At 41.3% G+C, this 16,846-nt stretch overlaps 1 protein-coding gene across 7 annotated transcripts in view; it reads left to right on the top strand.

The window, feature by feature from the left end:
* The window catches only part of MOB3B (MOB kinase activator 3B), an 81,943-nt gene extending 67,525 nt beyond the window's left edge, over window positions 1–14,418 (top strand). For all 7 annotated transcript variants that reach the window (XM_071802015.1, XM_071802017.1, XM_071802016.1 and 4 more), the window contains one exon: window positions 9,399–14,418. In XM_071802015.1, the coding sequence (XP_071658116.1) occupies window positions 9,399–9,428 (30 nt within the window). In that variant the 3' untranslated portion in view covers window positions 9,429–14,418. The remainder of the gene's footprint in view (window positions 1–9,398) is intronic.
* The last annotated feature ends 2,428 nt before the right edge of the window (window positions 14,419–16,846 follow it).

Below are 16,846 nucleotides of genomic sequence, written 5' to 3'. Positions count from 1 at the left end.
GTTATTCTTTGCACCCCTTGCCAAGTTCGGCTCCAGCTGCAGCTTGGCCTTCCTGACCCCTCCCTGCACAACCAGGCAGTGTCCCTGTACTCTTCCCAGGACACCTGCTCTTGCTTCCATTACTATTTTCCTTCTTGCCCTTCAAGCAACCAGCAGGTCTCAACTCAGCCATATCAGCCTCTTGCCCTCCTTAGCAGATTTCTTACACCGGAGGATCACGATCTCTTGTGCTCTGTGGAAAGCATCCTTGCAGATCTGCCAGCTCTGCTCTGCTCCCTTGTCCATGAGGGCAGTTTCCCAGCGGATCCTGTCAACTAACTCCTTGAAGAGCTGCAGGTTTTGCCAGGACACTTTCCTGAGCAGTTGCACACAGGCTGATATTGTCACAAGGTAGGTAGTAGAAACAGGAGCCAGGGGAAAGGTGATGGTGCAACTGCCACTTTTGTGGCAGCCTGCACTTGCGGTGACACACATATAGCCAGAAGTGTGTGTGCTGGAACAGTGTCCCTGCCTTCACATAGGAGTCCACGCTTGCAGCAGTTGCTGGGGCTGGTCCTGCCAGGTGTTCAGGGGATCACACAGCAGTCAGGATACCAAATCAAGAGTCTCCGTTTTTTCAGGAGTTTCTCCAGGCACACTGTCTGTTTCAAAATGAGCTAAATAAAAGCACTGTAAATAGATGGTGCTCAGGTGAACACTTGAGAGTTTCTCTTTTATGTTTTTTTGCTGTATCAGGAGTAGAGCAAGATATAAATATCAGTCCCCCAGCTCTGTCACTCCTGTGCATGAGGCCCAAGTAGCTTCTGTTACACATCCAATTCACAACAAAGAGTACATCTTCCACAAAAAATTTGGCAGCTTTGCTGCATCTTTGTCTATACTACAAAAAATGTTTACTTCAGTCAGTTCTTTGCCAGAAATGCCATAGACATAGCAGTTGGGCAAGGCTTGTCGCTGCTGCCAACTTCACAGCAGTATTCTTTTCTTAAAAAGAAAAAAAAAAAAAAAAAGAAGAAACCAAGCATTTCCAGACCCTAGTCCGTTTTTTTTCCACTTCAAAAAGATACAGTGACAATGTCCAACAGAATTTCTTTTACATTGTAGAAATGATGAGAAATTATCAACAAATGGATTTGATCACTAACAGAACAAGGAGCCAGTGGTAGCTGGATCAACACCATCTTTTCCATCTCCTCCGTTTCCTGTAAGAAAATAGGGCAGAAGTGAGAACTCTGGGATTTAGCTTTGCTGAAAAATAGGATTCTCAGCTTGATGCTCCGAGAAAGCAGAGTCATAAGGTGCACTGCAGTGCCAGAGTTTGTCAGTAAATAATTTCTAGCATGCATGTTTTTAATGACTATTTTTATCACATCAGCTGCTCTGCTTGCAGTGAACCCAAGCACACACTGCTGTGAGAACAGGAGGACAGAACGACTTTCCTACTGACAGTTTTCTGTGTGTCATAGACTCATCAGAGGTTTTGAAGTGGTTCTTGGTGCGCTGGATTAGCCGCTCTGCCCTCTCATGCTTTGACACAATTATCTCTTTTGTGGTTACATAAGTACAGGTGTCTGTTACTGGTGAAGAGTACAATACATAAGTCCTCTTTTAAAGTTTAGCTAATGAATGTAGATTATAGCCTGTTGGATAAACAGGACTTCTCCAAATTATTTCACCATTTGCAATAAACAGCGCCACATTTGTACTTTGAAGAAATTATTAATGCAAAATAAAAAGAGCTATAGTTAACAGTCCAGAATAACGTGAGGACAAGAAGCTTTTCAAGGAGCTTATTCCTTGAAATGTCTTCAATTTTGCAAAACATTAAAAGAGCAGAAACAAACTGCAAAATAGCATCTGATACTTTTGCACTTCTTTTTTTTTTTTTTTTACACTGAACTTCTATAAGATTGCTATAATAAAAAAGATGCATCACAAATTAGAAAGTCCTTTCCGTAAGTATTTCATTCATTTTGAGCTTCTGATGAGTTAATGTGATTTTTTTGCTTAGTCAGTAGGTTGTTACTCTGTGCTACCTCAGTGTGTGTGGGGAATAGCTGCCTTGGTTACAGCAACAAAGAGAAAAAACAGAGTAGAAAAGGGCAATTGTGGTTGCAAAACCACAAAAAAAAATGACAGGGGCATTCCAGATTAAGTGTGATATGAAAAGGGAATTTGAAACTGTTTGCTTTATAATGGGTGCATAACTCTTTCTTCTGCTCACGTGAGCTTCCTGCACATGGACTTCCACTGTGCTTAAGTTCTGAGCTGAATCAGAGCCAAAATTGCCCTTTAGTAACCACAGTGTGATACCTGATGCTGCCTGTTCTAGTAACGTGTAGCTGATGTGAATCAGAGTTGCAGTTCATACACCATCAAGGAAAAACCCTGCAGAATGCACTGTCGGTAGAATCAGAAAGTGACAAAAACATTTACAGTTTAATCAAATGGGCTTTTCCATGTGCAAGTGACCATTTACGCTAGTTCTTAGACCAGTTAGCAAAAGAGGTCCTTGCTGATGTCCGTGCTCCGTGTGGAACGCACAGTAACAGCAATCAGAGACTGGAAAAAGCTTTTTCACCACCATTGTGAAACGTATCATGGGGACTCCTGCACTGTGGTTCCTGCCATGCTTTTGGAAATGCGTTTGTCCCGTCTGCATTAACTTCTCACCTGTTCTGATCACTACGGAGAGAAGTACTGCTGTGCGTCCTCTCGGACAAAAATATCTTCTCTCCAGTTTAGATATATCCTCTGCTTTTCTGAACAGCATAGATCAGCTGCCCCTACTGGACTGAAACAAGGACGCAATCCACTGATTGGGTGTTGGCAATCTTCACAAATAAAAGACTGTCTGAAAAAAACAACAGCAGCAAAACAAACTTTCCTAGAAGTCAAAACAACTTGAAATTTTGGATAACTATTTAAAAAAACCTGTATTATTTCTGTTTCCTTTCTGTAACATTTAATGGCTTCACTCAGAAGTCTAACTGGCATCAGAAAGCAGTTGTGAAGACATTAATAACAAGTTTCAGGAAAGGTATTGTACCTCACTAAAAATATGTGTTTTCATAATTTGAACAGTACCTATTGAGTGACTCCATTAGTTTTATTGAGTGTTAGATTGGCCTGTTATTATTCTTTCTAGGCTAACACAAAACAGAAAAATTAGAAACAGCAAATCCAATTTTTCTGATTGTCAAAAACCCAGTGCCACATGAACTTGGCGGCTTTGTTAAATAAAGAAAAAAAAAATATATATATATATATTTGTATTTATTGTCCCATTTAAATAGATCTGTTAGTGGATAAAATTATTTATGTGAAATACTGACGATATACAACAAAATTGTAGTTCATAGTAGGGAACTAACATGTCTCCTGATAATTTTCTACAAAATTTTGTACTAGAAGCAGTGTTATTCTTTGCTTATTGACTCTGCATGACATCAATGCCAAAAATAGCATATTTAAAGTCCAATTTAATAGAGTAAAATTATACACTAAAGCCAACACAGAGTACTTTTATTGTTACAGAAGACAAAAACATGCAGAAGGTGGAAGTACCTCCTTGGAATATGAATCCTTTAAGCAAGCTGGTCATCCAAATGCAGGTTCTGTGTGTCTGCCTGGATCTAACCCTACTGACAGGAGTATTTGGCAGTGTGATTTCCTGGTCCTGTTCCAGCTTGCAGTCAGTTGATAAAATGCCTTTGTCATCAGTGATAAGGCATTGCATTTGCAGACAGGAATATTATCTGTGACCTCAAACATCATTATACAAATTCAGGGGTAATCAACTGGGATTATTATCAGGCCAACCTTAGCTTCGAAATAACTACCCTGAAGCCAAACAGATTGTAGGAGAGATTAATTTAGTCCTGTGTGTCTTGATTATTGAGACTCATTCAAGTGGAATACATCCTGAAACCGAAACGAAGGGAATACCCAAATGATCAGTCTGACCATTGGATAGCAATTACTAGTCTGACATTTTTTCTGTCAGTATACAGAGACAGGGGCAACTACAGAAGTACGGAAAATATTTTTTTAGTAACTTTGGAGAAAACAATTTCTAAATGAAGGTTCAACACGTGGCTCTCACTAAAAATGCCAGAAAAAAAAAAAAAAGTTTTGCAAATTATTTAACTGTTACAACTCTGGATTTGGCATTCCTATCCTGGTCAATTAGCTATCTGAATATAGATTAGTTGTGCAGCACAAGATTTTAGACCGCGTGATCTGTGCTATTCCATAGTAAAGAGCCTCTTTTGTGACCAGGATACAAAGAGCTTTGTCCACGGGATAATTATTTGTCAACTGTTGAAATATTTGTGAAGAAAACAACAAAAAAAGTTGCAGAAACCATAGCTGCTTGTGCTTTGAAGAACAGTATGTAAAATGTTATTTAAAACCTTTTTCTTCTGCATCTGCTTATTCTGTGGTTCTGATTTGGACAACAAAAAGACTGAACTGGCTCTGTGGCTACATCACTGAGCTTCTATGCACATATATGGGATTCCTCTGGGGTGTCATTTGCTTTTTGGTCTGTGGGAGCAGGGAGGAGAAAGGTATGTCCCAGTGATGCTTGTGCTGCCCCAGCAGAGCTTTCTAACAATGAACCACAGATCAGAGGGGTTGTTTGTGTATTGCCTTCCTGGCCAACATCGTGCATTTACTCACAGGATTGTTACACAGGAATTAAGTTCCTTACCATAAGAACGTGTTTAAGGCTGGGCAATGCTTTTTTTTAGGTTGCAGTGTTTGAAGATGAGTACATGACAGGCTACATGTGAAGACTTGTTTTCTGTAGTGAATTTGGCATGGTGTCCATTGCTGGCATCTCCTTGCTGTCGGCTACTTGGTCAGGTCTTCCAAGCTGCAGGTACCTCTGGGCAGGGAGGTTACAAAGCTGATGTCTGGGTGTTTTAGGCCTTATGCTTTGCCAACTCCATATTTGACTCACTCAAGCTTAGAAACACCATTTTCTTAGAAGAACATGGTTCTTTATTGTGGAACTAATCGTTCCTGTAACCCATTCAGATTTGATCAGCGTCTCCCCATAGGTTAGTTTGTCCCGTTAAAAAGATATTTCTTCACCTATTCATGCATGCTGTAAGATGTTGGATTTTTTTCCATTCTATGCCTGCCTTATTTAAAAGTGAACTCAGGAGAGGAAATTTAAATAGTTAGGTATAGATTTATGTGCTGAATGTATTTGACATGCATGTTAGAGCAGCAGGGAAGGGAGAGGAGCAGGCATCCATCAGAGATAAAGATTGATTAACCTTTTGAGACTGTCTGTTGCCTGTTTTCTTCTTCTGAGAAATCATGTTGGTGCTCCCTGAAAAATACTGAAGAATGCATCCTTTCATGAAATCACAAATATTAACAATACAGACAGATTCCTGGTGTTTACAAAGTAGCTCGCTAGCATTAACTCCAGCAAGTGAGGAAGTATTTTAAGGACTTGACAAAGAATAGCAAATGTTTCTCCTTAAGTGACTTAGAAGTTGGTTCTGTGTTAAATCCTCCTAGTGTTTGGTCTGTGGGCATATTCAACACACAGATAGGGTCCAGATTTAATATTCTGTTTTGTATTTTGGCTTTGAAAAACAGCACTTATTTCTGACTTCATTCTTTTAGTTAGTTGCGTAATCTAAAATTGAGAGCAGGAATAAGTCTGAATGCAGTGGTACAGAATAATGCTCTGGAATTTCTGGTAATTTGTCTGCAATAGGAAGCGCATCTGGTATGAAAAGCTCTGGTATGGAGTTCCTGTTAACAGTGTTTTGGGTGTTTAGTCAGCACAGAAAGACTTTGGAAGTTTTAAATGTATTTTTAGAAGTTTGTGTGTGCCTGTGTGTGTCTCTGTGTCTGATTCACCAACTTGTCTGTCTAGCCTGTGTATTGCATTTAATATCCAGCTGTGGCTGGGTAATCTGGTACCTTAAGCCACAGAGTCAGCATTTCCAGTCTTCCTGCCTTCTCAGAAGAGTCAGTCAACAGATAGTTGTTATTTCCCATGTTTGGGAAGTACCCTTATGTGCTTTTAATTGATGATTATTAGGCAAGAACATGCCCTACTCCTTTCAGAAATTAAAATTAGCAGTAAAGTTTCAGAGAAGCACAAAATGAGGAAGAATCAGGAAAAACTGAAGAAGACTCAGCTTTGAGTTTGTGTTGGAGGCAATGCCCACCTCTGGTTGTGTGCCACCAGGATAACTAAGGAGCCAGACCTCTGGTAAGGTTTACAGGGAACTTCTCTGAGTTTACTGGAGTGGGACTGTGTCCTAAATTCCCTGGTGCCTGTTAGAATCTGTGAGAGAATTTCCAGCAGGTTTTGTGAAGAGCAAGCACTGAGTTTTTAAAGATAAGTATCCCAGAGGCAGCGCTTGGTGATGAGGAGCGGTTTGCTCGGTAAAGGGCTCAGCAGAAGGCTCTGCAGCGCACAGCACGCCCTGCGCTGCCCTGGCTGCACTCTCTGGGTATCACCTCTCATTCTCACCAGCATTTTCAGTGAAGCGAACTTTTTCTTCGCCAGCTTCATAATTTGAGCTTTGAGAAACCATTTCCTGTCTGTTTTTCTTCCCTATTATAAATTCCTCTAAGAAAAAGACAACTAAAAGTAAGCCACTTTCACAAACCATGTACCAGTTCACTGTTATAAGGATCATGTTGCTTTTTTTCTTTTTTAAAAAAAGCACATCTAGTTCATTGTCATTGGCTGAAATCAGTAAAAGCTTAGGCACATATATACAGAAACACAATGTGACCATATGTCTGTGCTTTTGTATCCTTCATTTACCAATAACAATATAGATCAATACAGAAAAAGTTTCTGTGCATCTGAGATGATGATGTTTTGTAAGTTTTAACATTTTTCTGACTTTACAACTTTAGTGAGCATTTCCAAAACCAAAGCCAAGCAGGTGATGGAACAGGAGGCCTGCTAAATAGAAACAGGGAGAAAGAAAACTGCAGAACCATTTGCAGCAACATTCTCCTGACGAAGTGGGGGAACAGGATTTATGGGGAAGGCAGTGGATGTAGGGGATCATGAATATAACAGTATAACCAGACAAAAATCCAGAAATGGAGGGAGGGGCTTGAGGAGAATTTCTATTACAATAAAAAATAAATTATGCCTTGATGGAAAAGTGAGGAATGGCATGGTGGGTTCACTCTTCGTGACTCTTGAGCAATGAAATGCTCATAGCTGCACATAGCTGAAACACTTGAGAAACTCACATAGCAAACTGGTTTAAGGCTCTCTAGTTTACATATTCTGCATAGGTCATCAAGGCCCCTCCTCCTCTATTTGTCTGCACACAGGTATCCATGTCTAAACTCCTGCCTTTGATAGTATTTTTTTCTTTAAGGTGAGAATGGAGATAGATTTTGCATGTTGAATGTGTTTCTTATGAGGTTTTATTATTCTGTCTGGAGGCAGTTTGCCTTCCACTGCTCCTGAAGAAGGGTGGCCAAGTTTACAATGACTCTGATACTGTCCATATCACCCTCTTTACTGCCTTTCTAGAAGGGCAAGATGCTACTGTCTGACTGCAAACAGCTGTTCAGCAGTAGCTGCAGGAAGAAGAGGTGCTGCTTCACTTCACAGAGCTACCAGTTATTGGTAGCACAGTATGCGTGTGCAGACACTGAGTACATGCAGATTTAGGGGTCTGCAAAGATTGACGCTGCCTCAAGGAGCATTAGCGCCTAATTGATCTTCAGATAAGGGAAATAAAATCATTATTTTAAATGGTGTCAGGCCCTGTCAGTAAAACCGCTGTGTGGTGTCAAACCACATCAGGGCTTGTGGCCCCTGCCTTGCCCTGCCCTCCCCAGGAAGAGCTTCATGAGAGCTTCATATTAAACAAAGTGCTGCTGGACTTTACCAGCTTCTGGAATGCCTGCAGTGGCCAGAGCTCATTAATGTGGTGTTGATGTAGTAGTGAATTATCTGCTGCACTTCAGTATTTCCTAGCATAGTTGCTTTTTCTGATGTCTCGAAAGAAGAGGGAGAGGCATTTTGTATCTGCTTATGTATAAAACAGTAGGAAACTGAATTATATTAAGTCCTGCATTTGGCATTTGTTGCTCTGAAGGAATAAACCTAATTACAGCTATTTAAAAGAAAAACAAAACATCTCCCCCAAGCCCCACAAGACATTTAAGAAGAAAAAGGGACAGATTCTTCCAACATTCACCCTTGTCACATTTAACAAATTAAAGAAGCAACTACTAGTTCAAATTATTGTATGGATCACTATACAGATCACACATTACTGTATAAATTACTGTACTAATTACCATTGTCTTTGTAACAGCTGCAAATGTCAATATTCCATTCTATTACACACATGATGGCGAAATAACAAGTGGTGCAAAATATTTTATGAATCTACAAGAAACAAAAACTAATTAAAACTCTGGAAGAGGAAAAAGTCCTATGATTCTGCATGGGGTTGTAGGTGGAGAAATTGTCTGTTAAGCACAGAATAAGATCCAGTTGCAAGACTGCCAGGAAGCCCTTTACCTTAGATATTAATCGTCTTATAAATTACAACAAATTATTGAAGCAAGCTAAGGAGATTTTCAGAAACTTCTGATAACTTGGTAAATGTAAATAGATTTCCCAAGGGAAATGCTGTACAGACTGAAGACACATGAAAGAGGAGCTAAAGAGACAACCTGCATAACTGCAGTGACCCTTAGATGGAGCAGCCTTTCAGCCTTGACAGCAAGGGGCTGTTGGACACATCACCTGATACATCCTTCCAGAAAATCTGACAAATGTGAAGCATTTTATAGAAAGGGGCAGCCAGTTACCACAGAGTTTGTGTCAAAGTAACTGTAAATCAGATCAGATAAAACCTTATATGGATCCCAGACCCCAGGTCCTATTGGAGTTCGTGAATGCTCCAAGGCTCCATCGTAGAGACAAATGCCACAGCTCCGGTCAAGTCTTAGAGATTCGTGTTCATGTGCTTGATGAGTCCATATGTTGGCAGAAATAAGTAGGCAAAAAATGTATCTCTGTGTTTCCTGTTGGCCGCAGGTTCAATGACAATTGCAGTCCTTGTTCTTACATTAAGTGAAAAGGTCTCCTGCTCGTGCAGGTGATCTATTTCTTTCTTGTGGGTTGCAGTACCATTTACATGACACAGCTGGGGAATTAGTAGGGTATTAAAGCCGTCAAAAATGACAAAATGTTGCACGCTAATTGCCACTTTTGTTCATCGTCCTGGAAAGTGATGAAGAGGAGCACAACCATGGTGGCACACAAAACAACATGCATTTACAGAGATGCAGAAATGTTAACTGGGAAAAGGTATGTGTTCACTTTTCAACAAATGCCATTTGCTTTTTAATCTCCCCTTCTTGTTTTACAGAAAGAGATGACAAGCAAGATGTGTCACTAAAAAGTTACCAACCGAAGAAAACGAAACTCCGGTTTCCTTCTTACTGCAGAGTTCAAGAACGTGACAGCCTTCATGCACCGAGCTTGCATATTAACCCATGAAAGCAGGAAAGCTGGGAACACAGTTACTTTCACAAATGCTTCCCACCACTGTCAGTGCTCTTAATCCTGAATATGCTGCTAGGAACCTCATCTGAGTTACACGGATTATTGAGAAAAATAAGAACCAACTTCAGATTAGATCTAGCTCTAGGGGATAAGAACATCTATCAGCCATGAACAATGACAGACTGTGCTTCTGCTGCTAGAGCTTTACTGAAATTCAGATCCCTGGGCTGACCTCCAGATCAGTTGTTTTGAAACAGAATTGTATTGTTAGCTGCAATGTTTTTTTTTTTTTCTTTTGTTTCTTGGTATGTGCTTTGTTTCCTAAGTGCAGCAGAATATTAAGATGCTCTGGAATCACAAAAGACTTTTGGCCTTTTAATGCTCCCTACCCCTTGCCAGGCCCTCCAAGGCTTGGCCATCGTTCCCAAATGCCAGCAAGCCTTGTATTTCCAGGATCACAGCTGTGTCCTTCAGTTGATCAGGCAGTTTATTCTTCATTGTGACTCATAACTGGGTGACAATGGGACAGTTTCTGATCTCAGTTACATGAGTAGGAATCCAGATATAGCTTTGCGGTGTTGAAGTCTTTCATTTGAATTCATACTGACTGAAAGCAAATCTGTTCAGTATCTCCAAATTACATAAAAAACAGCTATAGTCAGCATTTTCCTAAGTACCCTATGAAGTACACCAATCTGTCATGTAATACGATATCCTCCCATCCTCTTAGAATCCCTCTCATTCATCTTAAAATTTAATCTTTCCAGGGAAAAAGAAATTTAATTTTAATAACTAGGAGAAAGCTACAGTAAAGATGAGCAGTATAACATAAAGGTTAGAGCGGGAGGGAACAAGTGAAGGTCTCCGTTGCATCTAAACAGTGTCCAGCAGTGTGGCTTGCTTCCCACACTGGACTGACACAACGGGTTTTTTTCCAGTACTCAATCCAACTTAACTAACACATGTATGGACAGCCTGGATGGATCCATCACAGTGAATCAAGTGTTCTATGCCAAATATGCCCTGATAAGAGGCTTTCTTCTGAAAAAAAGAAAAAACCCCAAAACAAAACACGCCTTACTTAACAGATCACAAGAAAGATACAGCTGGATAAATGGGAGTCAAGTGGAACACACCCATATATTCTGTGCCTTGTAATGAATTTTGCACATTTGTGTTATTGTGAAAGATTACTCCTTCCTGAGTAAGTGCTGAACCCTGTTGCTGCCTTCCCCTCAAGTGAGTTAGGTATGTTTACATCTCCTGAGACAGTATCATAAGCAAATCTTGTAGAGTATCCAGTGATTGGAACATTTAGAATAGAGGGGTAGAAGACACTAAAGAATAACAGCAAACTTTTTCTAGCTCGTATTGTGGTACCTTCTGATTTGCTTGCTTCCTTGCTTAAAACAGGACTTGTAAATGTTAGTGATCATGTCCTTGCTGGGACAAAGGGCTTTTGTCTATGAGCACTCAGTGTAGCTACGGTGAAGGTCTTTCTGCATCTTTAGAATTATGCACGCAGCATTATCGTTTTCTTTCAAGGGGATGGACTGAAGTGTGCCTACCTCCTTTGGTGGTCTTTGCAATCAGGTTAATTCTTTGAGGATTAGGATGCACACACAAATAATTTCTGGCCTTCTGGCACTTTTGCAGGATATAACTAGCTTGTGGAATTAATTGCCAGAGCTACTGCTGAGCTTAGTTGCCTCATTTTGAAGAAAGTGAGAAATGTTTCATCTTTGGAAGAAAGTACATGGTACCTGTGGGTGACAAGTGCCTGGAATTACAGCATCGGTTGTGTATGAAAGAGTTTCTTGTACTCCTTCAAAGTGCCTGGGCTGTTGCACTGTTGGAGCTGGAGCTGTATCTGATACAGTGCTCTTGAATTTCACTGCGGTCAGTTGACATCTGGTGTTCTTATGGCTGAGCAGTCCTGCAGTGCTATATTTTAAAGAGCAACATGAAGATGCAAATGTTTAGAATTTTGTACATAAAGATCAAAGTCACTGCATAAATTGAAAATGTGGATATAATGCACAAAATAATTTATTCATTTTATTATGCAGCTTACACTATACTATTTTGAGTCTATTCACTGTAGCTCATTCTAACGATACAGCAGAATTTGTTTCAAGTTACTTTCAGTTATTTTTTATTAACCTTTTTTGTGAATGCAGAACTTATCTGTTGGATTATTTTCCTTTTTCTAAAACTGTTTTTCATAAACTCATGTGTTTCCTTCTCTAGTGCAGCAAACTGTATGGGGCAAAGGAGGGAAATGCAGAGTTGAACCCTAGAGGATTTGTGTTTGACTTGACCAAAATTCCTGTAACAGGGGAAAGCCCATCACAACCCCAGAGCTGAACCAGCCACAAAGAAATGCAAAATGTACGTGTTTTCATTGCCTGTTCTGCTGGGAAGATCATGGAGTTCACTAGGTGATGAAATAAACTTCCTCAAGTGGCAAGGTTTGGCCTTCAGCCAAGTATCTCCCAACGGGTTCTCTTGCTTCCACTGCAGAGATATTCAGCCATGGCCTGGCCATCTCATGCCATGGGCCATTTCTCCTTTTCCTGTGCCTGGTATTTGAGATCTCAATACAAATACTGCCTGGGATGTGACATCACTACATGAAAGTACCATATTACCCCTTCCTGTAGCAGGGAGAGGAGCAGCATCCTGTTGGATCTTGTGTTCAAGGATTCCAGCTTCATCAGCAAATTGCTGGGGACCTCACTGGGGCAGAGCTGTGTTTTGGTTGTTAATTTCGGGTCCTGATTTATGTGATTCCTCAGGATGTGCAATGGGAACGGAGTTTAAAAGTGATTGTATACAGAGGCATCCATTTCACCTACTGAGAAAATCTTTCTACCTGGTCTTAAATATGTATGTTCCTCATCATCCCAGAATTTCCTATTGTTCCGGGATTGGGGTGGGGAGGTGTTGCTATTTGTGTTTGTTTTCTTTTTGTTTGTTTAAATCACCATTCTAGTCTTTCAGTTGGGTCTTGTTTTTCTTGCTTAAAACCAATATTTTTTTAGTCTGGTACTTAAGCTTGAAGGCACTGCTAGAGGGATCATTTCAGCTGACTGAGACGACAGTCAGCTTAACTTTCGAGTGTGAAAGGTTCCTGTGATACCAGAATTGCCTTCAGTGGTTAAAGACTTAATAGCTTTCATTGATTGTCTCTGTAAGAAGGGATTTTGTAATGAACTTCTGCTTTGTGTGAATGTAGACTAGTGTCATTGTAGTGACAAATGTATTATAACATGAAACAAATCTTAGCATAGCCTCCCTCAGGTTTTATGAAGGATGGAGTCCCAGGGATTATCAAAGGAGGTTTTTTTTTACTGATACACAGCAGTGAAACTGATGATTTCCATGAGATTTGAGAGACATGAGGTACTTAGGAAAACTTGAGTTTTCTTCAGGAGCTGAAAGCAGCAAAACTGACACCAGACAAGGTATTTCATTCTCCTGACCACTGGATTCATAAGAAACAAGGCAGGGAGAGAAGAGGAAGGTAAAGCGTAACTTGATGGAAACCTGCAAACAACTACTCAAGACATGGAGAAACCTAAGGAGTAAACATTGTCCCAGTGATCATGTGCAAGAAAACTCCTGGGGCTCAATGTAGAGGGCACAGAGAACGGTACCCTTTGTAACTGGGAAGCCACTATTACCCAGTCTCTACAAACAGTAGACTAAAAGGCTCTTTTTAGCACCTTCATGCTTCAGGTTGAACCAGTTATGCATTCTGGAGGCCTCTCACAAAAAGCCATTCCTCCCTTTTGCTTTTTACCTTTTCGGTTTGTTCTTCAGGTTTCTCACATTTTCCTGGAGTGAGGTCTCGGAGCTGGCTTTCTGCCCTCTAAGCCCTTTGCTACCCCGAGGGCAATGTCATTAGAAGAAGTAGCTCTCTCGCCTCTCTCTCTGCCTCCAGAAAGGAGACCTCTCACCTGCGCCCTCTGAGGAGAGGCCACCTAGGGCTGGGTTTGAGTACCTCTTCAGAAGAGCAGGAGTAGAGAGCAGGAGGTACCTGCAAGCACTGTGAAACAGGATGCACTATGTATAAAACAGGAACATTCTTTTAGTGCTTTAAAAAGGGGATAACGCTGGGGGACCCCGTATAGACAAGTGGTCAGTGTTTAGACATTTTTTCCTACATATTGGAAGAAATTGAGGACATTTTTAATAATTGTGGACACTGCTCCAAGGGTAAAGCAATCCAAATGAGTAATAAGAGCTTGGTAGTGCTGTACACCTAAATCTAAAACTATCAAACTTGATTTTTCATTTATTTTATGCTAAATAGAGAGGCAATGTTTTTCAAGGTTTAGCCAAATAAGTTGGAGCTATTAAAGTAATTGTTTCTTTACTGCTTTAAAGACAGATTAATATAATAAAGAGTTGTAATAATATTCTTCCAGGGAAAACAATAAATTACTTTTCCAGTCTAATACATGCATGTGTGTGTATGTACGTGCACATATATGCATGTGTATATATAGATGTTTGGATGGGGATATTGATATGTAAGTATCGGTGTATGCATATGTACACTCCCTGTGTTTTCTCACAGAATACTTTGTATTTTGTAAATTTTTAAGGGGATGCATCTTTCTAAGAAATAAGTGTTTGATTCATTCTCCTCCATGCATTAGCGCTGTTTGGTATGTTAATTTTATTTTAATTATGTCAGATGTGTCTTAGGCTCCTCTGTTTATTATTAAATGGTTGCTCAGTTGTATGGGAAGAGAGACTGACACTAACTGTTCTAGTCATTAAAAGAGAACAAAAGATGATTACCTTTCAAATCAATCCTAGTGGGTGAAGCGATGAAATCCAAATATGAATAAAAGACACATAACCTCTCAGAAGTCTTGTGAAGTTGTTTGGGATCTAGTTCTTCAGCAGGAAGAATGCATATGGTTTTCATACTGCAGGGCAGAATTTCCTGGCAGGCTCACAGGAATTAGAGGTGAGTGGGATCCATCATTGCCAATGCAATCCTGACACCGGTGTGACACCAAGGGAAATCGACCAGGTGTTATCCTGATGGAAACTGGCCAGCCTGTCTCCAACACCAGTGAGATGGGACTAGCCATGCCAGTAGCCTTTCTTCAGCTAAGCTGTCTTGCTAGTTCTTGCCTGTCAGGTCTTCAAGCTTGGGTAACTCAGGGGTTTCATCATGTTCGTCAGCTGGTTCCTAATGGGACACTCCAAGACATGTAGGTAGCACCAAACTAGTTCAAGGCAAAGTTTCATCACCTAACAACAGAACTAAAGACCCTTGATTAGAATTTGGCTGCCACAAAAGGAAGTGGAGATCTAATAGGACAACAGAAACCATCTCCAGCATATGGACTAACAGTTCATTGGACTGTTGTCTTTGGTCTGATTCCTAAAACATCTATAACTATATATATATATATATATATGTGCACTATTATATGTAAAGCTACTGTATACTGAATGCAAGTTGGTTCCAGAGCTTGAGGGGGGCAGGAGCGTAGGAGACAAGAATGGTTGCAGGACCCAGGAGAAGAAGAGCTGATGCTGGAGGTTGGGTGTCTCTCTCTGATGGTGGGGAGGAGCTGAAGGTTAGAGATGCTGGAACTAATGAAGTAACTGGAAAACAGCTAGTGAGGGAAGCTGAGGAGTTTGTTGGAGCTGAAAAAAGCTCAATGGCAAAGGTAGCAGAAAGTTTCTCAGGGTGGCATGTGTATATCTATACACCAGAGGGCTGTGCCACCCTCAAGAGGTTGGAGAAGAAGGCCACCAGGAACCTCATGAAGTTTAATAATGGGAAAAGCAAAGTCCTGCACTTGAGGAAGAACAGCCCCAGGCATCAGTATATGCAGGGAGACACCAAGCTTGAAGGCAGCTTGGCCAGGGAAGGTCCTGAGGGTCCTGCTAGATACCAAGCTGACCATGACCCAGCAATCTGCCCTCACGGTAAACAGAGCAAACAGCCCCCTGGGCTGCATTAGGAGGAGGGTTACCAGCAGGTCAGGGGCTGCTCCCTTCCCCATGCTCAGCCGTGGTGAGACAAGCCTGGAGTGCTGGGTCCAGTCCTGGGCTCACCAGTACAAAAGGCAGTACAGACTGGAGCAAGTGCAAAAAAGAGCTGTGGAGATGATGAATTGCCAGGACCATCTCTCACACAAGGAGAGGCTGAAAGAGATGACATTGGTTAGCCTAGAGAAAGTCCATGGAAGATGTTACCCGTATATATAAATATTTGATGTGGTGAGTGAAGAAGACAGACTACTGAGTGGTATCAAATGACAGAAGCAATGGACACAAACTGAAGTAAACGTGAAGAAAACCTTTCTCTCTGTGAGGGTGGTCAAACACTGAAGCAGGTTGCCCTGAGAGGCTGTGGGATCGTCAGCCTTGGAGATATTAAGAAACCCATCTGCACACAAACCTGAGCAACCTGTTCAAAGTGACCCTGCTCTGATTATGGGCTTGGACTAGCAACCTCTAGCAGTGCTTCCAGACCCAGTGGTGTGGTGAGCCAGCCATCAGGGCAGTGGCAAGGCTCTTTGGTCTGCCATTGTCAATTTCCCCGTCCTGGCCAGAAGAGACCTGTGCTGTCAGGGGAAAGACCTGCAGTAACCTCTTCCTTCTCCACCTTTTCTGCATTTCTCATCCTTTTTCCCCAGCCTAACGCCACAAAGCAATGAAAGCTGAAGAGCACATGGAAGGCATTTTCTGTGCCAGCTGAGGAACAAAGCAGAAAGGGAGAAATGGGACTGGCTGTTACATCCCACGCACCCTGCTGCACTGCAGAAGTTCTCTCAGTGGTGTCCCTGCCACAAATTGGGATGAGGATTGCCTGCTGCTGCACGATATTATGGCAAAGCAAGATTCAGCCTCCCTTCTCTATCCCATACTGCTCTTCACAGTCCTCAGACCTGGCGTAAGATAAAAGGCAATCGCAGCAGGTGGCATGGTGAAGATCAAACAGATCTGCCTGATTAAAAAATAGCTCTGGCGTATAGCAGATGCACCTCATGATCTGAGCCCTTGGATTATATTTCCTACATCACAGCAGTTAGAGCAATTCAAGTAAATTGACTCATCATCTGAGGGTGTCACCCACTTGGTGCATGCGTTTTGGTAAGTGGAACCATTCTGGCACCATTAGTAGCAGAGTAAAGGCCACACATTACTCATTCCCCTAAAAGCCATACTGTAGGTAATTACTAGCCATTCACTAATAGCATGGCACATAAGGTAGCAGTACTTAGGAGGGGAGGTGGCATCTCATTACATGAACAGTAAATCAAGCCCCTCTCC

This window comes from Patagioenas fasciata, chromosome Z (genome assembly GCF_037038585.1).
Source record: "Patagioenas fasciata isolate bPatFas1 chromosome Z, bPatFas1.hap1, whole genome shotgun sequence".
Classification (NCBI taxonomy): Eukaryota; Metazoa; Chordata; class Aves; order Columbiformes; family Columbidae; genus Patagioenas; species Patagioenas fasciata.
This window is presented reverse-complemented; position numbering and strand designations above follow the sequence as displayed.